At 40.3% G+C, this 20,888-nt stretch overlaps 1 protein-coding gene across 3 annotated transcripts in view; it reads left to right on the forward strand.

The window, feature by feature from the left end:
- Positions 1–2,035: 2,035 nt before the first annotated feature.
- LHFPL6 (LHFPL tetraspan subfamily member 6) overlaps positions 2,036–20,888 on the forward strand; it is a 244,234-nt gene continuing 225,381 nt past the window's right edge. The window contains exons 1-2 of one of the 3 annotated variants that reach the window (XM_087814355.1): positions 2,036–2,366; positions 3,917–4,495. In XM_087814355.1, the coding sequence (XP_087670481.1) occupies positions 4,111–4,495 (385 nt within the window). In that variant the 5' untranslated portion in view covers positions 2,036–2,366; positions 3,917–4,110. The remainder of the gene's footprint in view (positions 2,367–3,916; positions 4,496–20,888) is intronic. The other 2 variants (XM_087814354.1, XM_087814356.1) reach the window with 2 other exon arrangements.

Raw genomic sequence — 20,888 nt, forward strand, 5'->3', positions numbered from 1 at the left:
CACCTTTCTCATACTTTCTTTCTTCTTTTTTGAGGACTAGATGAAGTAACCTATTAAGAGAAGTTAGTGTGGTAACTGGCACTGCAAGGACTTAATCCCAGCCACCCACCTCAGGGCTTAAAACTCCTCCAAGCCTGAGAAAGGTCCCAGACTGATTTCCCCAGCAGTCTGTGAGAAGGGTGAGTCTGAATCTCACGATCATTATTTTGTCTTCACACAGTCATATCTTTTACCTTCACATTACGTAGACCTGAAGGTTCTGCTAATAGCTTAGGGTGTGATACGTAACTGGCAGTCAAGTACTAACTATGCTGTCACTGAGCTCAGTACCTAGTGCTTTGTACAAGACAGTTTGGATTACTTAAATCTGGAATTCATGGATGGGCTGCAGGGGAACGGGGACCCATATGACATTTCACTGAAAAAGGTTTTTTCAACCATGGTACTATTGACATTTCGGCCAGATAATTCTGACGAACCGTCCTGTACACGGCAGGGCATCACTGGCCTCTAACCACTAGATACTAGTAGCACCTTCCTGATCAATGATAATAGAAAATGAAGACCTAGCCCTGGCTGGTGTGGTCCAGCTGGTTGGGCTCATCTCCTGCACCCCAAATGGATTCCAGGTCAGGGCACATGCTAGGGTGGGGGTGGGGGTTGTTGGCTCGATCCTGGGTTGGGGGGCTGTGCGGGATGTTTTGCTCTCACATCCGTGTTTCTCTCTCTCTTCCTCTCTCTCTAAAAGTCAATAAAAAACCAATGAGGTCCTGAACTTGCCAAATTTCGAATGGAGAGCATAATCTCGCTACTCTCGCTTGAGAAACCACTGTGATAAAGCTTAGCATGTAGGTGCGTTCTGGGAGGCTTATCAGTTTTATCACGTTCTTAAACGGGTCTATGATCTCAAAAAGATCAATTACTCAAAGCCTTTCAAATTAATAATGAAAGAACGCACATCTCCAGCTGTAGTTGTGGAAAAAAGTACATCATCATAGCTAAATAAAATGGTACACTTTGAAAATTTACTATGAAATATATACCTACTCATTTATTTCTTTCAATTACTTTGAAGAAACACTTCACAAACTATATCTGGGGAAGTGTCTGCTTCACAACCTTCTATTCTCAGACGGCACGATTCTTAAAACACAGCCTTCAGCAGAGACTTCCACAGTCTTCTACTGAACGTGGCTCTAAACTTCCAAAGAGGTTGTTAACGCCAATGACAAGCACAAAAAACAAAAACAAAAACATAAAATACCCCCTCCCCCCAAAAAAACCCTCAAGTCTGGACGGGAAATAAAAATAAGTTGTTTCTTAGAAAAGAAACCCAGTGTTGGTATTGATTGCAAGATCGGCGAGATGGAAGGGAAGGGGGGGGGGGGCGCGAGAAGTTCCCGGCGGGAGCGGGCGTTGGGAGCGGCTCGCTTTTGCTGGAAGGCGTCCCCGGCCTCCTCCCTGGCTTGTTTAGAAATGAGGGCTGCCGGCTGAAACCCTGAGCCTTGGACTCTCCTATTCGCTTCCCATTCCCAAGTCCCCACTGTTCACCCCCTTCCAAAGTGACCTCATTCCAAAAGCGTCCTCGGAGCTCAGAAGGGTGCGTTTCACCAGTCCTCATGCTCGTCTACGAGAGCCAGCCGCGGTAGGACACCGGGCTTAGCCCCGAACACCAGACCTACGAAAGCACACAGGAACCTGCCTCGCCTCCCGTGGCCCCTCGCGAGCACCCCAGAAGACAAGCAACTTTCTCCCCTACTTCTCGGCCCGTCCGCCCCCACCGCTCTCCCTTCTGAAAGAGCCCCAATGAAAGGCGAGCGGAGGGGAGGGGGGCGGCGGGGGGCTCGGGGCTGGGGGAGCCGCGAAAGCCGCCGCCTCGGGGCGTCGCTGGCTGGACCCCAGCGGGCGGAGGGGCGCGTCCCCGCCCCGCGCGCCGGAAAGGTCCCCGCCGACCGCGCCTAGTCCCGGGTCTGTGTGCTCCGGGTCCGCGGGGCGCGAGGGGAGGGAACAGGAGAAAGAGGAGGGCTGGGCAGTCCAGCGAGGAGGCGGTGCGTGCCTCGCCTGCCAAAGAGAGGTCTGTGCATCTGCGTGCGAGCCCCGCGCCCCGCGCTCCGCCCGAGCCGCCGCCGGAGACACGCGAGGAGCGCGGGCTCCGCTGGTGGCGGCGCAGCCGGTCCTCCTGGAGAGCCCCCGGAGCCGGGCCCCCGCTTTCTCCCAAGTCCGGCCCGGACTCTCTGTGGCGGTGGGGACAGCAGTGAAGAAGGAAGGGCGGTCTTCTTGGCTGTGGATGTTCCGCCCGGGAAAGACAGCAAGTTGTGTATGCTCCCCGGCCCGGGGAGAGAAGGTGGCCGCCGCCCGCCAGCCATGTGAGTAAAAGCTCGGCCGTCCCCGGGGCGCGGGCTCCGCTCCTTTCTCTCCGTGCCCCCCTTTTCCCCGGACGCCGGACTTGTGCTCTCCGGGGTCCGCACTTCCTGCGCTGGGCGGGCGGCCGGGCTCTGCCTCCCGCCGCGCCTGCTGCTGGCGTCCGCCCCGGGCGTTGCTGCCTCCCCGTGCCCGTCCCCTCCCTTCAGAGGCCGGCTGGAAAAGCCTCTCGTCCTCTTTTTGAATTGAGGGATCATGCGTGTCTTCAGGAGTGGGGGTGGGGGTGGGGGTGGGGGTGGGGGTGGGTGGGGGAGACCATGGCAGGGCGCTGATTGCGGGCCCTTGCCCCGGGCTCCTTACCCCAGCTCTAGATGATGGCCCTCCTCTCCCCATGTCACCCCCCACTCGTCTTCTCCGGCCTCACGGCCCAGACAGACAACTTCAGTCGTTAACCCTGAAGCTGACCGCAGCTGACAAGATTAAAAAAAAAAAAAAAGTAGCCGGAGCTCCCCTGGAGTGACACACTAGACTTCAAAAGTGGGGTGGTGAGGAAACCTCAGGGGCGAGGCTTGGGAAAGAGGAGAGGTGAGGGAGAGGGGCATTTGCTGTGGACTCTGAACGCTGGAGTTGAGAGCTCTGGAAATGGAACAGGGCTGGGTGGGGCATGGGCTTTGTGCTTATGTATTTATTTCTTTATGGAAAGTGTGGGAAATGGTTCAGAAACTCTTTGAAAGAGAGGGAGGGGTTGTAGTCAAATGCATGTGGAACTATTTGAATGATTGGGGTGGGATGTAGAGTACTGGAAAGTATGGATTACTTTTCAGATTAGACACTGGCAATCACTGAACTGGAGAGAGAGTTCCAGAAATTTTATTGGAACCAATGAATCAAAATTGCAGATATGAAAATAAGTCTTACGCTGGCTTTCTTTCATTTACTCTAGTAGAGGATAGTTAAGATGGAAGGGATTCACAAATGCTATTGAATGAGCACTGGGAGTGCCTAATAAGTCCATCCATTCTATGTGTCTATACAGTCTATAAAGTTGAATTTATGGTGCTCTGCAATTGTGAAAATTATCCTAATTATTTTGTTTGGGCTCATGCAGAAAATTAATGCACCTAAAGGGACGCAGAAAAGTTACTACAAATTATGAGCATGGAACTTGCAAACCAAGTAGACAAACCATGGTATGGTTTGTTTCATTTTAATATTTGAAATTATGTTTGCTGCCAATAAAAATGCTACATAACTTTTAATGTGAGTATATGAAATGAGTTCACTCACAAATAGAAGTCATGCATTTTTTTAGGTAAACAGCTGTCAGAGTTAATTTGGGAGCATTTTAGGAGATCAAGACATGAAAAAATGTGTTGAGTTAGTTTGACAAAACTTGAATTAAAGAGATGTTTATAGAGAAAATTAAGTTCTTCTTGCTTTTGAAGTCTTGAGGCAAGTTTGAATGTTTATTAATTATTAGTTGTAGACCAACTGAATTGGTATTATCACTTTACTAAATACATTAAATTCTTTATATTTCTTATTGTTTTACCAGGGATCATCACCGTTACTACAGAGGATGGGAAGTTGAGGCCCAGTAAGACTGAAGATCCATTCTGTTTGTAGACACTCCCTATTACAGAACTGTGGATTACCTGGGGTCCCAGTATCTGGTGGTTTCACACCTTCACTTACTCTTGCAGCCCCAAAACAGTTACTTTGGGTCCTCATTGTCCTATCTGGAGAAAGATGGCATCCAGCCTGACGTGTACTGGGGTGATCTGGGCTTTGCTCTCATTTCTTTGTGCTGCTACCTCCTGCGTGGGGTTCTTTATGCCTTACTGGCTCTGGGGATCCCAGTTGGGCAAGCCTGTGTCCTTCGGTACTTTCCGGAGGTGCTCATATCCTGTACATGATGAGAGCCGGCAGATGATGGTAATGGTGGAAGAATGTGGGCGCTATGCCTCTTTCCAGGGCATCCCCAGTGCAGAATGGAGGATTTGCACCATCGTGACAGGCCTCGGTTGTGGCCTTCTTCTCCTGGTGGCTCTCACTGCCCTCATGGGTTGCTGTGTGTCTGATCTCATCTCCAGAACAGTGGGAAGAGTGGCTGGTGGAATTCAGTTTCTGGGGGGTAAGTGACTTTTTGCACTTGAGTTGTTTTCTTGAGCTGAATCCCAAAGTAATATTGAAAATTATGTTCCAGTTGTCTATTCAGGTTATTATACTTGATAATTGGAATGCTCTGGAGAAATAGACATTTAATGGCTTTGGTGATAGATTACCAAAGTCAGACAATTTTACTGGAATTGCTTTACAACTTGGAGAATTCTTAAATTTCTGTACATCCTTAGACATTTATACATCATTAGCTTGCAAAGTACCACCTATGGGAGGCAGTAACATTTTGGTTGTTTATAATGTAGTAGGGGAGACAGTTTGCATTCCATTGCCTCTTACTCTTTATGTTCAAGAGTAAGCAACTAGATTATCCTTCTTACTAGAAACCTCAGGTTTTTCATCATGAAGACATCATAGAAAAGTAGAAAGGATTTGAATTCAACATTATCATCATAAGTCTTAATACTCTTTGGTAAAATTACCCTTATCCAATCTTAAACTATATTTCTAAATAAGCAATTACTGTTTTAAATAAGAGATAAGTTTTACATTAAGAACTATGAATTTCAGTATGCTACAAAGACAACTATAGCCTTAACTACCTTGATAGAATTTCATTTCCCCTGGTACTCTTTCTGTTAAGAAAAAAAAAAAAAAAAGAATATTTAGCAAATGATGTGTACTCGTCCCAAATGGACTGGATAGTGTCACTAACACCAGAAAAGGTTTGATTTTTACTTGGGTTTCCTCCAACAAGTACTGCTTCAATATCTCTGGTCATATGGTTTTAATTATACTTTATATATTTTCCTCAGTGCCTTTCACCTCCATTTTTCAACCTGAAGGGCTGAACTTGCCTGATTTATAATCTGCCCTGGTGAAATATGACAACTTTCATAGATAATGCAGAGTGAAGGGAAAAAGCCAGGAAAATGTGTAAAATGTATTTGTAACTTCATTACAGAGTAAAAGTCTATTTCTGTTTCTATTTCATTTGGTGTTTCTTTGCAGAGTTTTGTGAAAAATCCGGAAGGAAGCAATTAAAAATGGATAGTTCTGAGATAGAGTCTCCATATTGGAGAAACCCCAATAGATTATTTTACATTATTTAATATAAAACTTTCAAGTAATGTTTAAGTAAGAAAATTCCTGTGCTAAAAATGCAAGTGGTAAAAAGTTTTGTGTTTTGAAACAAGAGATAGAGTTATTTGCAGTTCTTTATTTCCTTCCCAGATATAACTTTGTTTTCATCTGTTTTTTTTCTCTGTGGTTTTGCATCTCACTGTGCTCTAGAAGGCAATTTGGGGGCCTTAACTCTCCTTTCTTTATTGCTTCAGTGTTCAACATTGACCAAAAGTCTTGGATGTGATATGTATATTCATACCGAAATACAGTAAAACTATTAGGAAACAGAGTTTGTTGTTGAAAGTTGCAATATAAATCCAGAGTTTGAAACTTGTTGATACCACAGATTTTAAGAATAAAACTAATGTCAGGAGTTTTTAAATATTTTTCGTTAACATAAACTTAATTTGCTGTTTTTGTTTCACTTGGCTCAGGAAAACTGCTTAGGCAGTGTCTTTTTCTCCTCTTATGGCAAATATGACCCCCCCCCCCCTTCATTTTAGGGCAGGGACTGCTATTATTTCTGGCAGAACAGGAAAATGCTTACAAAGAGAAATCATTTTTATTGATTACCTTTAAACATATAATGAAGGAAGGCAACAGAAAGTGAATCTGAGAACCATGAGATTTATGCTTCCCTCTCTAAACTATGTATAGATTTTTTTGAATTATATAGAGCTAAATGTTTTACTTGACAGAAAAAATCAAGGAGAAAGACCACTGGGGAAGCTATATATATAGTTTCAAAGGGACTGGTTTTTTCTTTGTATTTGCTTTTCATGAACTCTGGCTTGGTAAGTGTTACTGACATTAAGCTAAGGATATAGTTTATTACTAGCAGTTGGTATTCTCTCATTTCTCATATATATTTTTCATATCTGAAAAATTTCTCACTGTACAACCTAAGAGAGTTTTTCTGAATTGAACCTCTTCAGGGCACAAGTAGGTAAATATATCCTATTACCCAAGTAATAGTAAATTTAGAATTAAAAAATAACTTGAATTATGGAACAGGTTTTGGGAAAATCTGCCATTGATGGCTATCATTTAAAGGTAAAGCAGTTGACAGAAGTAAAAACGCTTCAAAAAGAATTCCTCCTGTTGTTTATTTCATAACTGTTTGGTTTTTTATTCATAATCACTTAAATGGTAAGTAATTTTATTTTATAAAAGTTTTCATAAAATGAGTAGGTTTCATAAAGATTGCAGAATATCAAACCAGTGAGTTCTATGAATTCCATAGACAGCAATGCTTCAGAAATGTAGTCAACATACAGTGTATTCTGCTGTAAGGCGGATTCTCTTACTAAAAATGATTCACCCAGAGGGTTATGTTTAGCTAAAGTTAGGGTTGTTCCAAAAACAACAGGAAGCAGCAGAATGGCGAAGTACAGAGGCATCCTGCTTAACCCTGCCTGCTGTGTCGAGAGTTGCACATATGGTGTAACATCAGGCAGTAAAACCCCTGCAGCACTTTGGAACTAGTTAAAGGACAAAATGTCAATCTTAATTTTGAATAATCTTGCTCTGGTTGGTTAGAGGTTAAAATGTCACATGTCAGCTGATAGAATAACACAAAATGAGTCTGTTGTACATGGATATTTGCTACCTATAGGAGGAATGCTTCAGCGAATTAATCGCTTTACTTGCCACCATCTCCATCTTATATTTGAAGTCATGTTTTTGCCAGAATTTTCAAAAACAAGTCTGGGTTGAGTTTTACCCTTAATAGAAGTTTTTTAAAAAAGATTTTTTTTATTGATTTTTAGAGAAGATGGGAAAAGGAGAGAGAGAGAACAGTTGCCTCCTGCATGCCCCCTGATAGGGGATCAAGCCTGCAACTTGGGCATGTGCCCTGACTGGGAATCAAATTGGCAACCTTTTGGTGCAGAGGATGACACCCAACCAAAGGAGCCACACCGGCCAGGACCCTAATTGAGTTTTTAAAAGGCATGTAGAAAACCACCATGAAATATAAGGTATAACAAAAAATGCTAACATTTGTATAGTGTGGAAATGTGCTATGAGAAAATAGAGGCTTTAATGTTTTTGTTTGTTGAATATAAAATGACTTGCTTTCAGATACTGTTGTAGTCATTAAGTACTGTAACAGTTTTTAAAACTTAATATCAAACTTTTTGATGTATGTGTTTGTAAAATATTTATGTGCTCTGTAAATGAAACATGTAAGAACATTATAAAGACATATTCAGTAAGTTCTGTCAGCTGGTGCTTGCAAATGTTAGTTTCTGAATTTATAGATTTCATTTTAGGAAACTGCTGGTGCTGTAATGGTGGGGCACTGAAGAGAGTCCCAGATTTGGAGTAACCCACATTTAGTTTGAATGTGAGTCACATATATGTATAAAATGGGTGTAGAATGTTAATCAGTAGCAAACAACTATCTTTCCAATTTAGACACTGTTCTGTTCTAAGAGGCCACGGGAGACCATCTCCTCAATTAATTGATAGTGAAGTGCTGCTCAAGACAGAAATGATGACAAAGTGTTTCTTTGAGCACCCTTTTTTCTGTCTACTGAAAGCATCCTTGCTTTTCCAGAATCCCCTCACTTCAGGGTTTCACCTGGGCCTGTCTTTCACCCCTTTGGAACGAGGGCCTGGGGCTCCCTTCCCCTCCCTCTACTTTAAACCTGACCTGTCATATGATATGCCATGTTCTGCTTTCCTTCATACCCAGGTTCTTTGTCAAGCTGAGGAACAAGGTAAATGATAAGTATTGGCATATAAATGAGCATAGTAGCTTTATAGTGACAGTGTCTTAACTGGAGTTGCTCTAATTTTAAGAAATCCAGGCATTTCTCAGGCCAGTTGGGGAAGCAGGGAGGACTCTTTTGTTTATTTTAAATTATATCTTGTAGATATTTCACTCAGCTCCCTGTAACCTACAATTTAAGGTCCAGGTGAGTTGTCTTAAGATCTAAGCCAGTGGTTCTCAAACTTTAGTATGCATCAGAATCATCCATAGGGCTCGTAAAACACAGATTTTGGGGGCCCACCCAGAAATTTCTGATTCAGTAGTTTGGTGGGGTGGGGGACTGATAATTTGTATTCCCAGATAATGCTGGTTCTGAGATCACATCTTAAGAATCTTGTTTTAAGTTAACCATTTCATGTTCTTAAAAATGTGACTTCTGGTAGATGGTTTACTTTCAGAACTTAAAGTTTAGATATATCATGATCTGATATAAACCTCTCTAACTGAGCTGTAAAAAGACCCACCTCTGTAATTTAGTATTGTCTGAGCACATTTCTCCTTGTTTTTGACACAGAAAGTTGTTTTCCTGGAGTTTTCACTCTTAATACATATTCTATAATTATTATAATTGTAAAATATACATTATGTAATATATACATATATATTTTCTTTCACTTACAATTATCCTTTACCAGAAACAAGATTTTATAGATGAAGAGCTAAAAACAAGACCTTAATACATCCTCTGTAGTTTTCATGCAGTGGATTTTCAGTAAAGAATTACTAACTGAAAGACGTGAAGACCATACTGCAGACCACAGAGTCCAGCCAAGACAGCCCTTGGCCAACTCTGTAAAGCCATGTATATCTTGGAAAAGCAGAATGGTAGGTCAGGAAGGCACTTAGGAACCAGCCAGTGTGAGCTGCTGCTGCTAGGCAGGATGATACTTAACCCAGCTTAACTAAGGAGAAAGTCACCTGGTCTTAAACATCTCCAGGGAAGATGTTGTACTCTTATTGTGATCTAGGTCCACAGATCACACCTGCCATTACAATCATACCTCCCGTGTACACTGATAGTAAAGAGGGACAAGCTTGAGGTCTAGCTGGTTTGGCTCAGTGGTTAAGAGCGTCTGCCTGTGGACCGAAGGGTTCGATTCCAGTCAAGGGCACATACCTCAGTTGCAGCCTTGATCCCTGGCCCCTGTCAGGGGCGGGTGCAGGAAGTAACTGATCAATGTGTCTTTCTCACATTGATGTTTCTCTCTCTCTCCCTTTCACTGTCTCTGAAGCAATGGAAAAAATATCCTCAAGTGAGGATTAAAAAAAGAGGAACAGGCTTAAAATGGATGGTGCAGCAGTGTGAGCAGGCTCCTGCCAAGGAGGAAGGAGTGACAGGGAGTTGCAGACAACCAGCAATGAACGCCACAGACAGCATCTACTACAGCTCTGGATTTCTTAAAGGCAGGATGTCAATCAATTAACTGATCTATAAAATCTAAAACATCAAATTTTATATATTTGTATCTAATAATGTTTTAAAATTACACTTTCAAAAAGTCGTTGTCACCAGTTTTATTTTTTTGCATGCTTTTTTTCCCCCAGAAGAACTTGTGTTTTAAGCCTTAGTTTGGAAAGTTTTTCATGGCTTTCAGACTTTTCCTATGAAGCTTCCAATTTCTCCATATGAGTAATTAAAACACAATTTTTTAAATCTTCATCCAAGGATATTTTTTCCATTGCTTTTCAGAGAGAGAAAGAGAGACAGAGAAAGAGAGAGAGAGAGAGAGAAAGAGAGCCACACATGACCCGACCAGGGCCTGGAATTGAGCCTGCAACTGAGGTACATGCACTTGACCGGAATTGAACCTGACACCCTTCCGTCCACCGACAGACACTACCCACTGAGCAAAACTGGCTAAGGCTCCATATGAATAATTGATATCAGAACTCAATACAATATTCTTGTAACTCTCTAATGGGCCTAAAATTCACCTGAGAGTTTATTCCAACACCCCAGGGGACAGCCTCTGCCAAACTGATGTTAATCCTTAGTATTCCAAGTGGGGAGTCCAGTGCCCAGCCTCAGAGGTTCCTATTCAGTAAGTCTGGGTGGGGACCACAAGAAGCACTTTTAACAAATCCCCCATGGGTTCTGGGTTCTGGACACAGGTGGCCCACAGACCACATTTTGAGAAACATGAGCCAATTTTATTCACTTAAAACCTATGTTACTGGTGTTGGGGGAATACATTTATATTAACTGTTAAGCGAAGTATGGATTGTAATCTCTTTATATCCATAGTTGTTATTTTGGGATGATGTGATATAAACAGCAAATATCAGAATTAGTGTAGGATAGAGCAATTTATAACTTTCCTCTCCTTTAAGGCATATTACTGACTTGAGGTGTTACTGGTAATGGGCAGCCCTGTAAGCAGAATAACCATATCTTTTTCACACTATGCTTAGATGAAAATTCTATTTTTGTTGCCAGTGGAAATAGGATTCTCCTATGGAGTCGCAGGTTCTTGCAAAACCGTGAAAAAACATTTCGGGGACCCATGCGTAGAAGAATGTGATCAGTTATGGCAAGGTTTATTGGAGCAAAAACAAAAGACTGTCCCCAGGTGCCTGGTGTCTCATCCAAGACCAGGTAGCTCAGCTCTGTCCAGCTCTGAAAGAAGTCCAGCCTCTGAGGCTGCAAGCTCCCACCCATGCCTATCAGGCCCAGAGATGCAGAACTTCTCTGTGTCTCATTTACCCATGTGCATTTCCCTGCCAACGCCCAATGGAGTACTGGTACCAGCCGGCATTGTGCTTGGGTGTACAAATGAGTGAACCAAGGACCAAATGAATGAACAAACAACTTTGAGCCTTTGTTAAGCTTTGATTATTATATCTTTTTGAGTTTGCGAAGGGGTAAGATTTTTTTCAAACTATCCAATCTCTGTCCTAGCTCTTCACAGGCCTGTGCTGGGCCCTCCCCTCTATCCAGCTCCTTTCCTGGATCTTCCCGTGTTCTGTGTCCTTGTCCAATCCGATTATTTTCTTAGGGTAGACAGCTCCCCTTAAATACTCAGAAACCTAAGCATATACGTTCTTTTTTACAGGCAAAAGGAAAGAAACCATTATTTGTACAGTTGATCCTGGAAAATATATGGAGTTTGTATGATGCTGTCTTTTAAATGCCGTCTTTTAAAGATTAATGGTTGACATTGTGGCTCCTACCAAGCATGTCCTCCCCACCCGTGGGTTGAGCCCTGGGGAGATTGGAAAGCCGGTATTTTCTCCACACTAAGAATTAGCATCCGTTTGGCAGAGGCTGTCCCCTGGGGTGTTTGAAGCTGTAACTTCTAGACTTAATCAGGTTTAGGCTTAGCCAGTTTTGTACCCTTCTCTTTCATTAATAACTAACTAGCTGCCTACACTAACATTTTGATTTTGTGACTCTAGCTGCAAATTACAAACCCACTGTCATTGCAGTGTTACATTTTGCATCCTTCACCCAGCAACAGTGAACTGTTGCTAGTTTACGTTCAGTGTGCTCAACATAAACTCAAATTCCTGGTTTCTTTACAGTTAAGTACTCAGTTTTTCCCTATTTGAGTTCCTTGTTCTTACTTCCTAAGATTATATCTCTGAAGTAAAAAAATAATAATTATAATCATTTTTTTAAATGGTGGAATAAAGAATTATCCATTGCACTTGAAGCTGTTATATTAGAAGCTATACAAGATTTTTTTTTAGACTTGGTTAGATTTTTTTTTCTTTTTGACATGGTCCAAATCTTCACTTTATTTACGTAGTTTTCCTAGAGAGCCATTTGATTTTTAACGTATTTCCCTTTGTTCCCACCAGCTAACACAGCTAGAGCCAGGGTCAGTATGGATTAGTCAGCATTGTTAACTCATAGACTGCAGATTGGTTACCTGTCTTGCAAAAATATGTTGTTATTCACAAAAAAAGCCAACTGAAGAATGTGAACTCATAACTATTCCTATTTAAAAAACTCAAAACACACACTCAAGAGAGTTTTACATCATTCTATATAGTATTACAAGGTGCATAAAATGCACTCCTACAGAGTCATCATCGTTACACTATTAGTACTTTAACTCTCCAGCTACAGTCACTTGACAAGAGTTGTGTGTTGGTTATAATCAGAAAGAATAACAGCGTCAAGTTAAAAAGTTTTACTTTGGATGTCATTAAAGTCCATCTTTTTGTTCTCTTAAAGCATCACCGTCAAGGGTTTTCTGTGGTGTACTAGTAGACGTTAATAGGAAAAAGCAAAATAGTTTTTGAAACAAGTAGATTTGAGAAACATTTGGTTATAGAAAGTTAATAGATTTCATTACAGCAGAACTCACAGAGCCTTCAGTATGTTGATGCCTATTACCAACCTCTTGGGGCAGTGAGGAGGGCATACTGTATATTAAGTGTAGTATTAAGTGTTTTTCTAACTTATTTGAGCCCAGCACTCCAGTGGGACCAGTGATCTGTGGAACATACTCACTTCTCATTTCACTCCAGTGAGGCAGTTAATTTTTTTTTCTTTACAGCTGAGAACACTGAATTTTAGAGAGTGACTCCCAAAGCTATCTCATTAGTTATTGGTTGATTTGTGAATATTATCACCATAGTGAAGTGTTAATTGAAGTTCGACATTGGATTATGTGTAGAATTCAGAATTTCTGACCATTATGGATAACAAGTCTCTTACCATAATATTTTTAATGTTTCTTTGGTCCTCAGTTTTTGTGTTTTTTTTTAAATATATCTTTATTGATTTCAGAAAGAGGAAAGGAGAGGGAGAGAGAGAGATAGAAACATCAATGATGAGAGAGTCATTGATCTGTTGCAGCCCACAACCCGGGCATGTGCCCTGACCGGGAATCGAACCCTGATCGCCTGGATCCTAGGTTGACGCTTAACCGCTGAGCCACGCCCGGCCGGGCTGGTCCTCAGTTTTTGTTTGTAGTAAGATGGTACCACTGGAGTAATATGATATATCAACATTTTGCCAGTTCTCAAGAAATAAATACATTACAGGTTAATGTTAATAATGTTATGTGTAGTAGCTACACCAGTAGAGGAATATGCCAAAACATATGATCAAAACAAACATACTATCTTTTAAAAGTTATTTAACAGCCTGGCTGAATGGTTGAGCATCAACCTAGGATTCAGGAGATCGCAGTTCAATTCCCAGTCAGGGCACATGCCGGGGTTGTGCGCTTGATCCCCAGTCAAGGACGTGCATGAGGCTGCCGATCAGTGATGACTCTCACATCGTTGATGTTTCTGTCTTTCTCTCTCCCTCTTCTTTCCTCTCTCTGAAATCAATAAAGATATATATATTTTAAAAAGTTATTTAACATAAGAATTTTATCTTTCATTATTGCATGCTGGCCAAGTTTTCTAGTGTAAGTACCTCATTGTTAGAAGCCTTTGTAATAATACTTTGTTAAGGATGAAGATAATGTTAATTCCAGAGGACATTCTTCTTAATAACAAAACCAAGGACCTTGTGTCTCTCTTTAGAAATTAAGGATAATGTTCTTCATTGTCAGTCTTGATCGATAAAATATTATGATAGAAGCAAATAAAGTTCTAGCTAGATCACTCTAATGGAATCTACTGATTTCCCAGGGACTTTTGAATGTTTATTTTTAGATCATGAGGTTGGAGTAACTATGCCCCAGTTCTGGTACATTGATATTGCTGACTAATTATTTGGGGATCTCATTAGCCTTTCTTTTCTTTATATCGTAGACACCAAACTGGTTAGTGATTTGCTCTTGGAGTTCGTGAAGCTCGAACTGTAATGTAAGCTCCAGAACTAACCTGTTTACAAGTTCAGTAAATAATTTTCCTTTCATGTGTCTCATATTTTTAATAATCAAGCAACACCAGATACCTGATGTACTAAAACATGTATAAAATATTGTTGGATAAAAAGAAAGTTTCATTTTATGCTTCTCTGTTTTCCTTATATGTTTCATGTCTTCAAGTAAAGGAGGAACTAAAATTATATTTTTATTCTAGTCCTGCAGTGACTAGAATAGTAAACAATATCTTGATTTTCAATTACTACTTGATGTATTATTTAGTTTTAATTATTTATTAGCAACACTTTTTTTATCTATAAGGTGTGACCTTGTTCTTCTGTACCTCACAGAAATATTTCAAAGATGAAATAAAATAATGTTACAAATGTGGACATTTAAAGCAATATCCCCTTCACTAATGTCCCGTGTATAATGCTAGTCCTTTGGAAAAAAGTGTTCTTCAGTCAGAAATGTTGAAATGATGCTGCCTAACACATCTCCCTCTTCAAGGACATTTTAAAAGCTCTGAATTGATTTTATTTATTTTCTGCAATAAGAAACCAGCTGTTATGGCCTTAAAATTTGTGTGCCCCACAAATTCATTTGTTGAAATCCTAAAGCCCAATGTAATGATAGGAGGAGGTGGCACCTTTGTTAGGTGATTAGGTCATGAGAATGGAGCCATCATGAATAAGATTAATGCCTTATAAAAGAAGTCCGGGAGAGCATCTTTGCCTGGCTTGCCAGACAACGAGAAGTCCGTGACCCAGAACAGGGCCCCCACCCAGCCATGCTGGCACCCTGATCTCTGACTTTCAGCCTCCAGAGCTGTGAGAAATAAATTTGTTATTTATAAGAAACCCAGCCTGTAGTATTTTGTTATAGCAGCTCGAATGGGCTAAAACACCAGTTTAACTTTAATATTGTGCTTCAAAAACTTATTTGGGAATGGTAGAGTCCTGTTCACCTGAAATATTCATTAGCATCAATTTGAATTAATGGCCAGCAGAACAAGCTTTGGGAAACACTGAATTTTAAATCCAGGGAATCAGTGTTTATAGGCACTTAACAGTATCTATTGAATGCCTACTATATGTCAAATACTTTGCTGTGTATTAGGATTCAAATTGAGATAAGGGCTCTGCAGCTTAACTCATAGTCTTATAGAGAAAATGAACATGTGAAGTATAATTACAGCCCAAAAGACTCATGATGCATACACACACTTCCATGCTTTGCTGCACATGGTGATGAGTGAGGCCTACTCAGCAGCCAAGTGAGGTGTTCACCATCCTCACAAGGTGTGCCTGTCATTTTCCATTCTGCATTTTTGCTTGGCCGTGTATCTCAGGAGACTACATTTCCAGAATACTTGACACCTGGCATCCGAATACAGTCAGCCAATGGAGGCAGGGAGGAGCCAGGATATTTCTCCTTCTCTAGGTCTTTCTTGGGCATTACCTTTGACAACAATTGTCTCTCCTCCTAGAATTCCTGCCCTTTATGGTCCCAGCTCCCATTAGTAAGCCACTGCCATGATCCTATCCTAGTCACACAGCCCAGCTCTTCAGTCACTGGTAATGCTATCTTCTCCGATAGCAGCAATTATCTGGTGTTGTAAACTTCTGGATAACCTCCTGTTTGTCTTTTTAGCTCTTTCATCATTTGTGTAAACAATTTCCTGTATTATATTAAATTATCTGTGTTTGAAATACCTAGGATGGTTTCTGATTTCCTGGCTGGACCCTGGTTAGAATACAATACATAATTCAAATTCTTACCTCAATCAAGTGGTAGATTATGCCATACTATGAACTTTTGGGATTTTGAGTGAATAGACAAAAATCACAGATGTTTAATCTAGGAATACCCAGGTCCATTGAAGTGTGAACAAAATGTAGGAGTAACAGAGAGGGAGTCATCTTCTGTCTGGAGAGGTCTGCGGAGGCTTCATAACAGAGGTGTTAGTTGAAAGATGAGCAGAAAACTCCCTGGTCCTTCAGGCAGGGGGAACATCAAAGTTTTTCAAAGCCAAGGATTTATGAAAAGATCTTATTATGAGTCCAGGGAATGGTCACACACTATAAAGAATAGGGCAGGGATGATGTGACAAAGGATGAAAGTGGAACGAACAGGTGGAATCAGGTTTGTAAGGTCCTTATTTATATGCCATGCAAAGAATTATATACTTAATTAAACTTAAGCTTTTGAGTGGTTATGGTTGAAAGTGACTTGGGAATTATATAATATAGAAGCAATGAGGAATAAAGATTGATTTGGGGAGCAACCCAAACCAGAAGAGTCAGTGAGAGTTGGTATAGTGGCCTCGGACAGAGTTGGTCGAAGCTGTGGGAATAGAGAGAGAAGGATTTTGAAGACATTTCCGAGGTAGAGACAAATAGGTCTTACTGCTACTGTTTTTAGATGAATAAATGAATGAATGAATGTTTCAGTAATTTTATATTCCGTTTATATAAGAAACCAGGCATTTTCTCATTTTTCTAGTCCTTCATATTTTTTAAAAAAACAAGAAGATATGACTTACAATAATATTGTAATAACTAAGTATGGTATGGTGTCAGATGGGTACTAGACTTATTGGGGTGATCACCTAATAATGGATATAAGTGTCTAATCACTACGTTGGACACCTGAAACTAATATGATATCGTATGTCAAAATAGGAAAATATAACTTAAATTAGAGCAGCTCTGTTTTTGCTTACTGAACAAAACATTTATAAAATTTATAAGTAATATTATTACCACAGCATATAAAATGTAACTTTCTGTACAGTTTTACAATGCGGAATCCCTGATTGTAGAAGTTTGCATGTTTGTGTGTAAATGAGGGTTACTGACTATTCACCCCTGGGGGCTTCTTAGAGGAGCATTTTATCTGACTTCTTATGAGCAGATATTTTCCTTTTCTTCTCCAAAAGTTGAAGGAAATAAGTGTGTAAATACATAAGCAATAAGTAGATGTAAGATTGGTTTTATACATCTTATTTTCATTGAAATTTTTACATTATCAATTATACTTTTATTTTATTCATAGATAAATGAATGTTGTCAAAATATTTATGATTGAAAATTGCTGTCAGTTACCTGTAGTTTAGGAATATTTTCATTCAGAAACCTAATAGATTGCTGTCATAGCTTATGTTAGTCACGTTACAGCATATTAATGTACAGTAATCAAGGAAACTAGTTATCCTTTTATTACCATCTATGAGTTATTATTTATGAATGAAGGCCATGAAACAGGAAATGTACTTTTGTCATTCCAATGTAATTTATAGCGCTCATGTACTTGTCATTTAAAATCTCTGAAAAACAGAAATGTGTCTTAAGGCTCTAAAATAGTATGATTCCGTGACTAAATTTTACCCTCATTTAATATAGTGCTCCTTGTTGAGAGCTGCTGTGTAGGAGGTATGGCTTTTATTTCTTGATGTTGCATGGGGCTGGGCACACATAGGAAGCACTGCATTCCCTGCAGGACCGTGGCATTCCAGCATACCCTGCATGGCATTCCAGCATACGTGTCGCAAGAAACGAGGAGCAGAGGTACATAGTCAAATTTGGTATAGCTTTATTTTACTCCTGGCCACAGTTGGCTCCCCAAAACAATAAAAGCTTCCCATATTGTTTCTCCCCCCTACTATGTGTGCACAGTTTTCTTGGATAAAAATAGAAGATTTTTCATGTGCTCTTCAATGATGATAGAAGAGAACATCATTTTTGTTGCTGTTCCTTTCTTTTGTTTTTCTTATTTGGCATTGCAATACTTAATTTAAATGGAAAATAAATTGTAATCCTTAGGTATTAAGACAATTTCTTTATTGCCTCCATTGTCACTTCTAAGTAAGAATTAATTTTTCTGACAGTACTCCAAGGAAGAATATCAATTCTAACCTTAAGGGAAGTTATCCTGGTATTTACAAGGCTTGAAAGTGTATACATACTGGATGTGATAACACGAAGAAAAATTCACTGTGGTGCTTTTGTTCATTCATTTATTCAACAAATGATTTTTAAGTGCCTACTATGTGTCAGGCTCTAGAACATTGATCAGAAAGGTGTGGTTCTTGTCTACCTAGAATTTTAGTAAGAGAGATGAACATTAATCCAATACTCCCCCAAATGAATGTAAAGTTACAAATCTGATGAATGTTAGGAAGGAAAAGTGCATCATAGGCAGTGGTGATCTAGATGGGGTGCCAAGGAAGGTTTCTCTGACAATATCAGGTTTGAGTTGAGACCTGAAGCAAGGAGGGGTAGGAGGGGAGAACATCCCAGTGAGGGAACAGCAGGGACCAAGCCCGCACTGTGAGCCAGCAGGATGGATGCCTTTGAGGCATTCTAGAGCAGAAAGCATGGGGGATGATATGTAGATGAGGCTGGAGAGGTAGGTGCCAGAAGGATTAGTGTTAAGGATACTCCTGAGATAAGAAGCCAATGAAGAGATGAAGAGGTTTGAGCAGGAAAGTGTCATGAGAAGTCTATTCATTTAAGGCAAGTTGTTAGAGACATAAGCTGAGAAGTAGTTGGCTGGAAATCTCCTGGATTCTTTCACTTATACCAATCCTTTTGAGGTATAACCATTGTTATCTTTTGAAAAAAGAAATAGTCATTATGGAATTCTTGTGTGTATTGGTTGAATGTATAAGTTAAGTAATAGTGATGTCTAGGTATTTTGTTAGGGGATACAGCTGTTGAAATTTGTACGCTTCAAACAGAACGGAATGAAAATGAATGGAAAAAAGTACCAATACACAGTGATATTTTTTCATGTTGTTGCATCTAGTTCTTTCACGGCATTCTGTACACTTATGATTACTTACTTAATTTTTGCAATTTTGTGTAAAATGTCTTTCTTCTCTGATTGGATGTAACACCCTGACAGCAGAGGCTTCTCTGTTTTACAACACTATCCCCAGAGCCTAGCAAAGTGTCTTAGAGAAAGTAGGCAATAATAGTTTTCTGTCTGCCTGATAATATGGTCTCTTTGGAAAGCTGCTGTATATGTGTTTTTAATCCAGTTCAATTTTGCAGGTACTGATTGAATTCCTGTTTTGCAGAATGGCAGATGCTGGGTCTGGTATTGAGTACTGACTTAAATATGGTAGTGTCTGGCTTCAAGAGGCACAAACTCTAATATGAGGAATTGCACAGACAAATGTAACGTGGATATTCAGATGATTCAGGAACATGTTATTTTGTTGACATCCTCAAGATCCTGTGAGATATACATATTGAGTAGGCTGTGGAACAGATCAGTTTCTGCCAGCCTTAGCCAAACAAGACTGCAGACCCCCTGAGTCCTGTCTTCCAAGTCTTCAGCATTGCTCATTGAAAAAGCCAAAAGGGCCAGATGGATACAATGGAAGCTCTGTAATGTTTTGCTTCTGATCAAATTCCTTTGTAAAATACTTTTCCATTTGTTGGGGGTGGGGGTCAGCAATCTTCTCCTGCTATCTTTCTTTACAGAATTGGCTTGCCTTGATTTCCTTATTTTTCCTAACCTTGAAGTCCCCCAGTAAGATAAAATCTCACCTGATTTCGCATGACTTTGTTGGGCTTTGCTGACCTTATCTAGAGATCTGTACAGTGAGGCTCTGGACCCTGGAAAATGTAATAGACAGAGGTAGGAAGAATGGGAGGGAAATACAATCGATGGAACTTGGCAACTGATTGTCATTGGCGGGAATGAACATCATTGGTGGCTCTCTCTTTTTGTCTGTGTGCCTCCTGAGATGAGGCTGCCCTCATGAAGAGTGGAGTGTCTGCAAGAGGCAAGATTGTGAGGCAGGGTGATGAGTTCAGGTCTGGATAGTATGTGGTTCAGGTTCTGGTGCGACTCAAGGTGGAAGGTCAAGTGGGCAGTTGGAAACATGGGCAAAGAGCTCCCGAGAAAGATCAAGATAATGTGTGTGTGTATTTATAAAAATAGTATCTTTGAAAACTTTCATAGGCGATATTACTTTATTTATTCTTAAAAAGACATGACTTTTAAATCTTGACACTTTCTTTTACCATTTAGCTGTACTGATTGGAAGGCAAGCTCCTAGCTATGTATAACTTAATCATCAGTTCTAAGCCTCCCTTCGGATAGTGCCTGGTGCTTAACAGCTACTGTGATGGTCAGGATTATGGAGAAGTTTGCTCTTTGCAGGAACATGTCTTATTTTTCTGGAATAAATCATAATAAAAATTGAGGTAGGAAAAATATTATTTTGCACAATGTTCACTAATGCGAAGGTGCCTTGGGGAAGAAAGAGTCTAAAAATGACCATGTAGTGAAAAAGCAGAGGTATGGAGGATACATAGTTTAACCTTTTTTTTTTTTTTTTGGTTTCATGCATAAAGATGGCATTTTATTTTGATCCCCTGGTGAAGGAAAGTCAGTTTATTTATGTCATCCACCCACTGGTGGCTATCCTGATTATAGTCTTCTGTAGGGACCACTTAAAATTCAATTTGGCTGCCTGTGCCCTTGGTGCTCAGTAGGTTTCATTAAATCACACAGCAGCGAGCTCTTCTTCTCTGTGCAGGACCATTTCATGCATATTTGACTTCAGTGTAATTTCAGACAATTGTGCTTTGTGTGGAGTGGTTTTAACATCATAATCTTTCAGTACAGTTAAAGCAGGTCTGGAAATCTGAATATGATGAGATTTTAAGATGGTGGAAAATATTGGACAAGGGAAATGTTTTTATTTCTCTCTA

Source organism: Miniopterus natalensis, chromosome 2 (assembly GCF_054644295.1).
Source record: "Miniopterus natalensis isolate mMinNat1 chromosome 2, mMinNat1.hap1, whole genome shotgun sequence".
NCBI lineage: Eukaryota > Metazoa > Chordata > Mammalia > Chiroptera > Miniopteridae > Miniopterus > Miniopterus natalensis.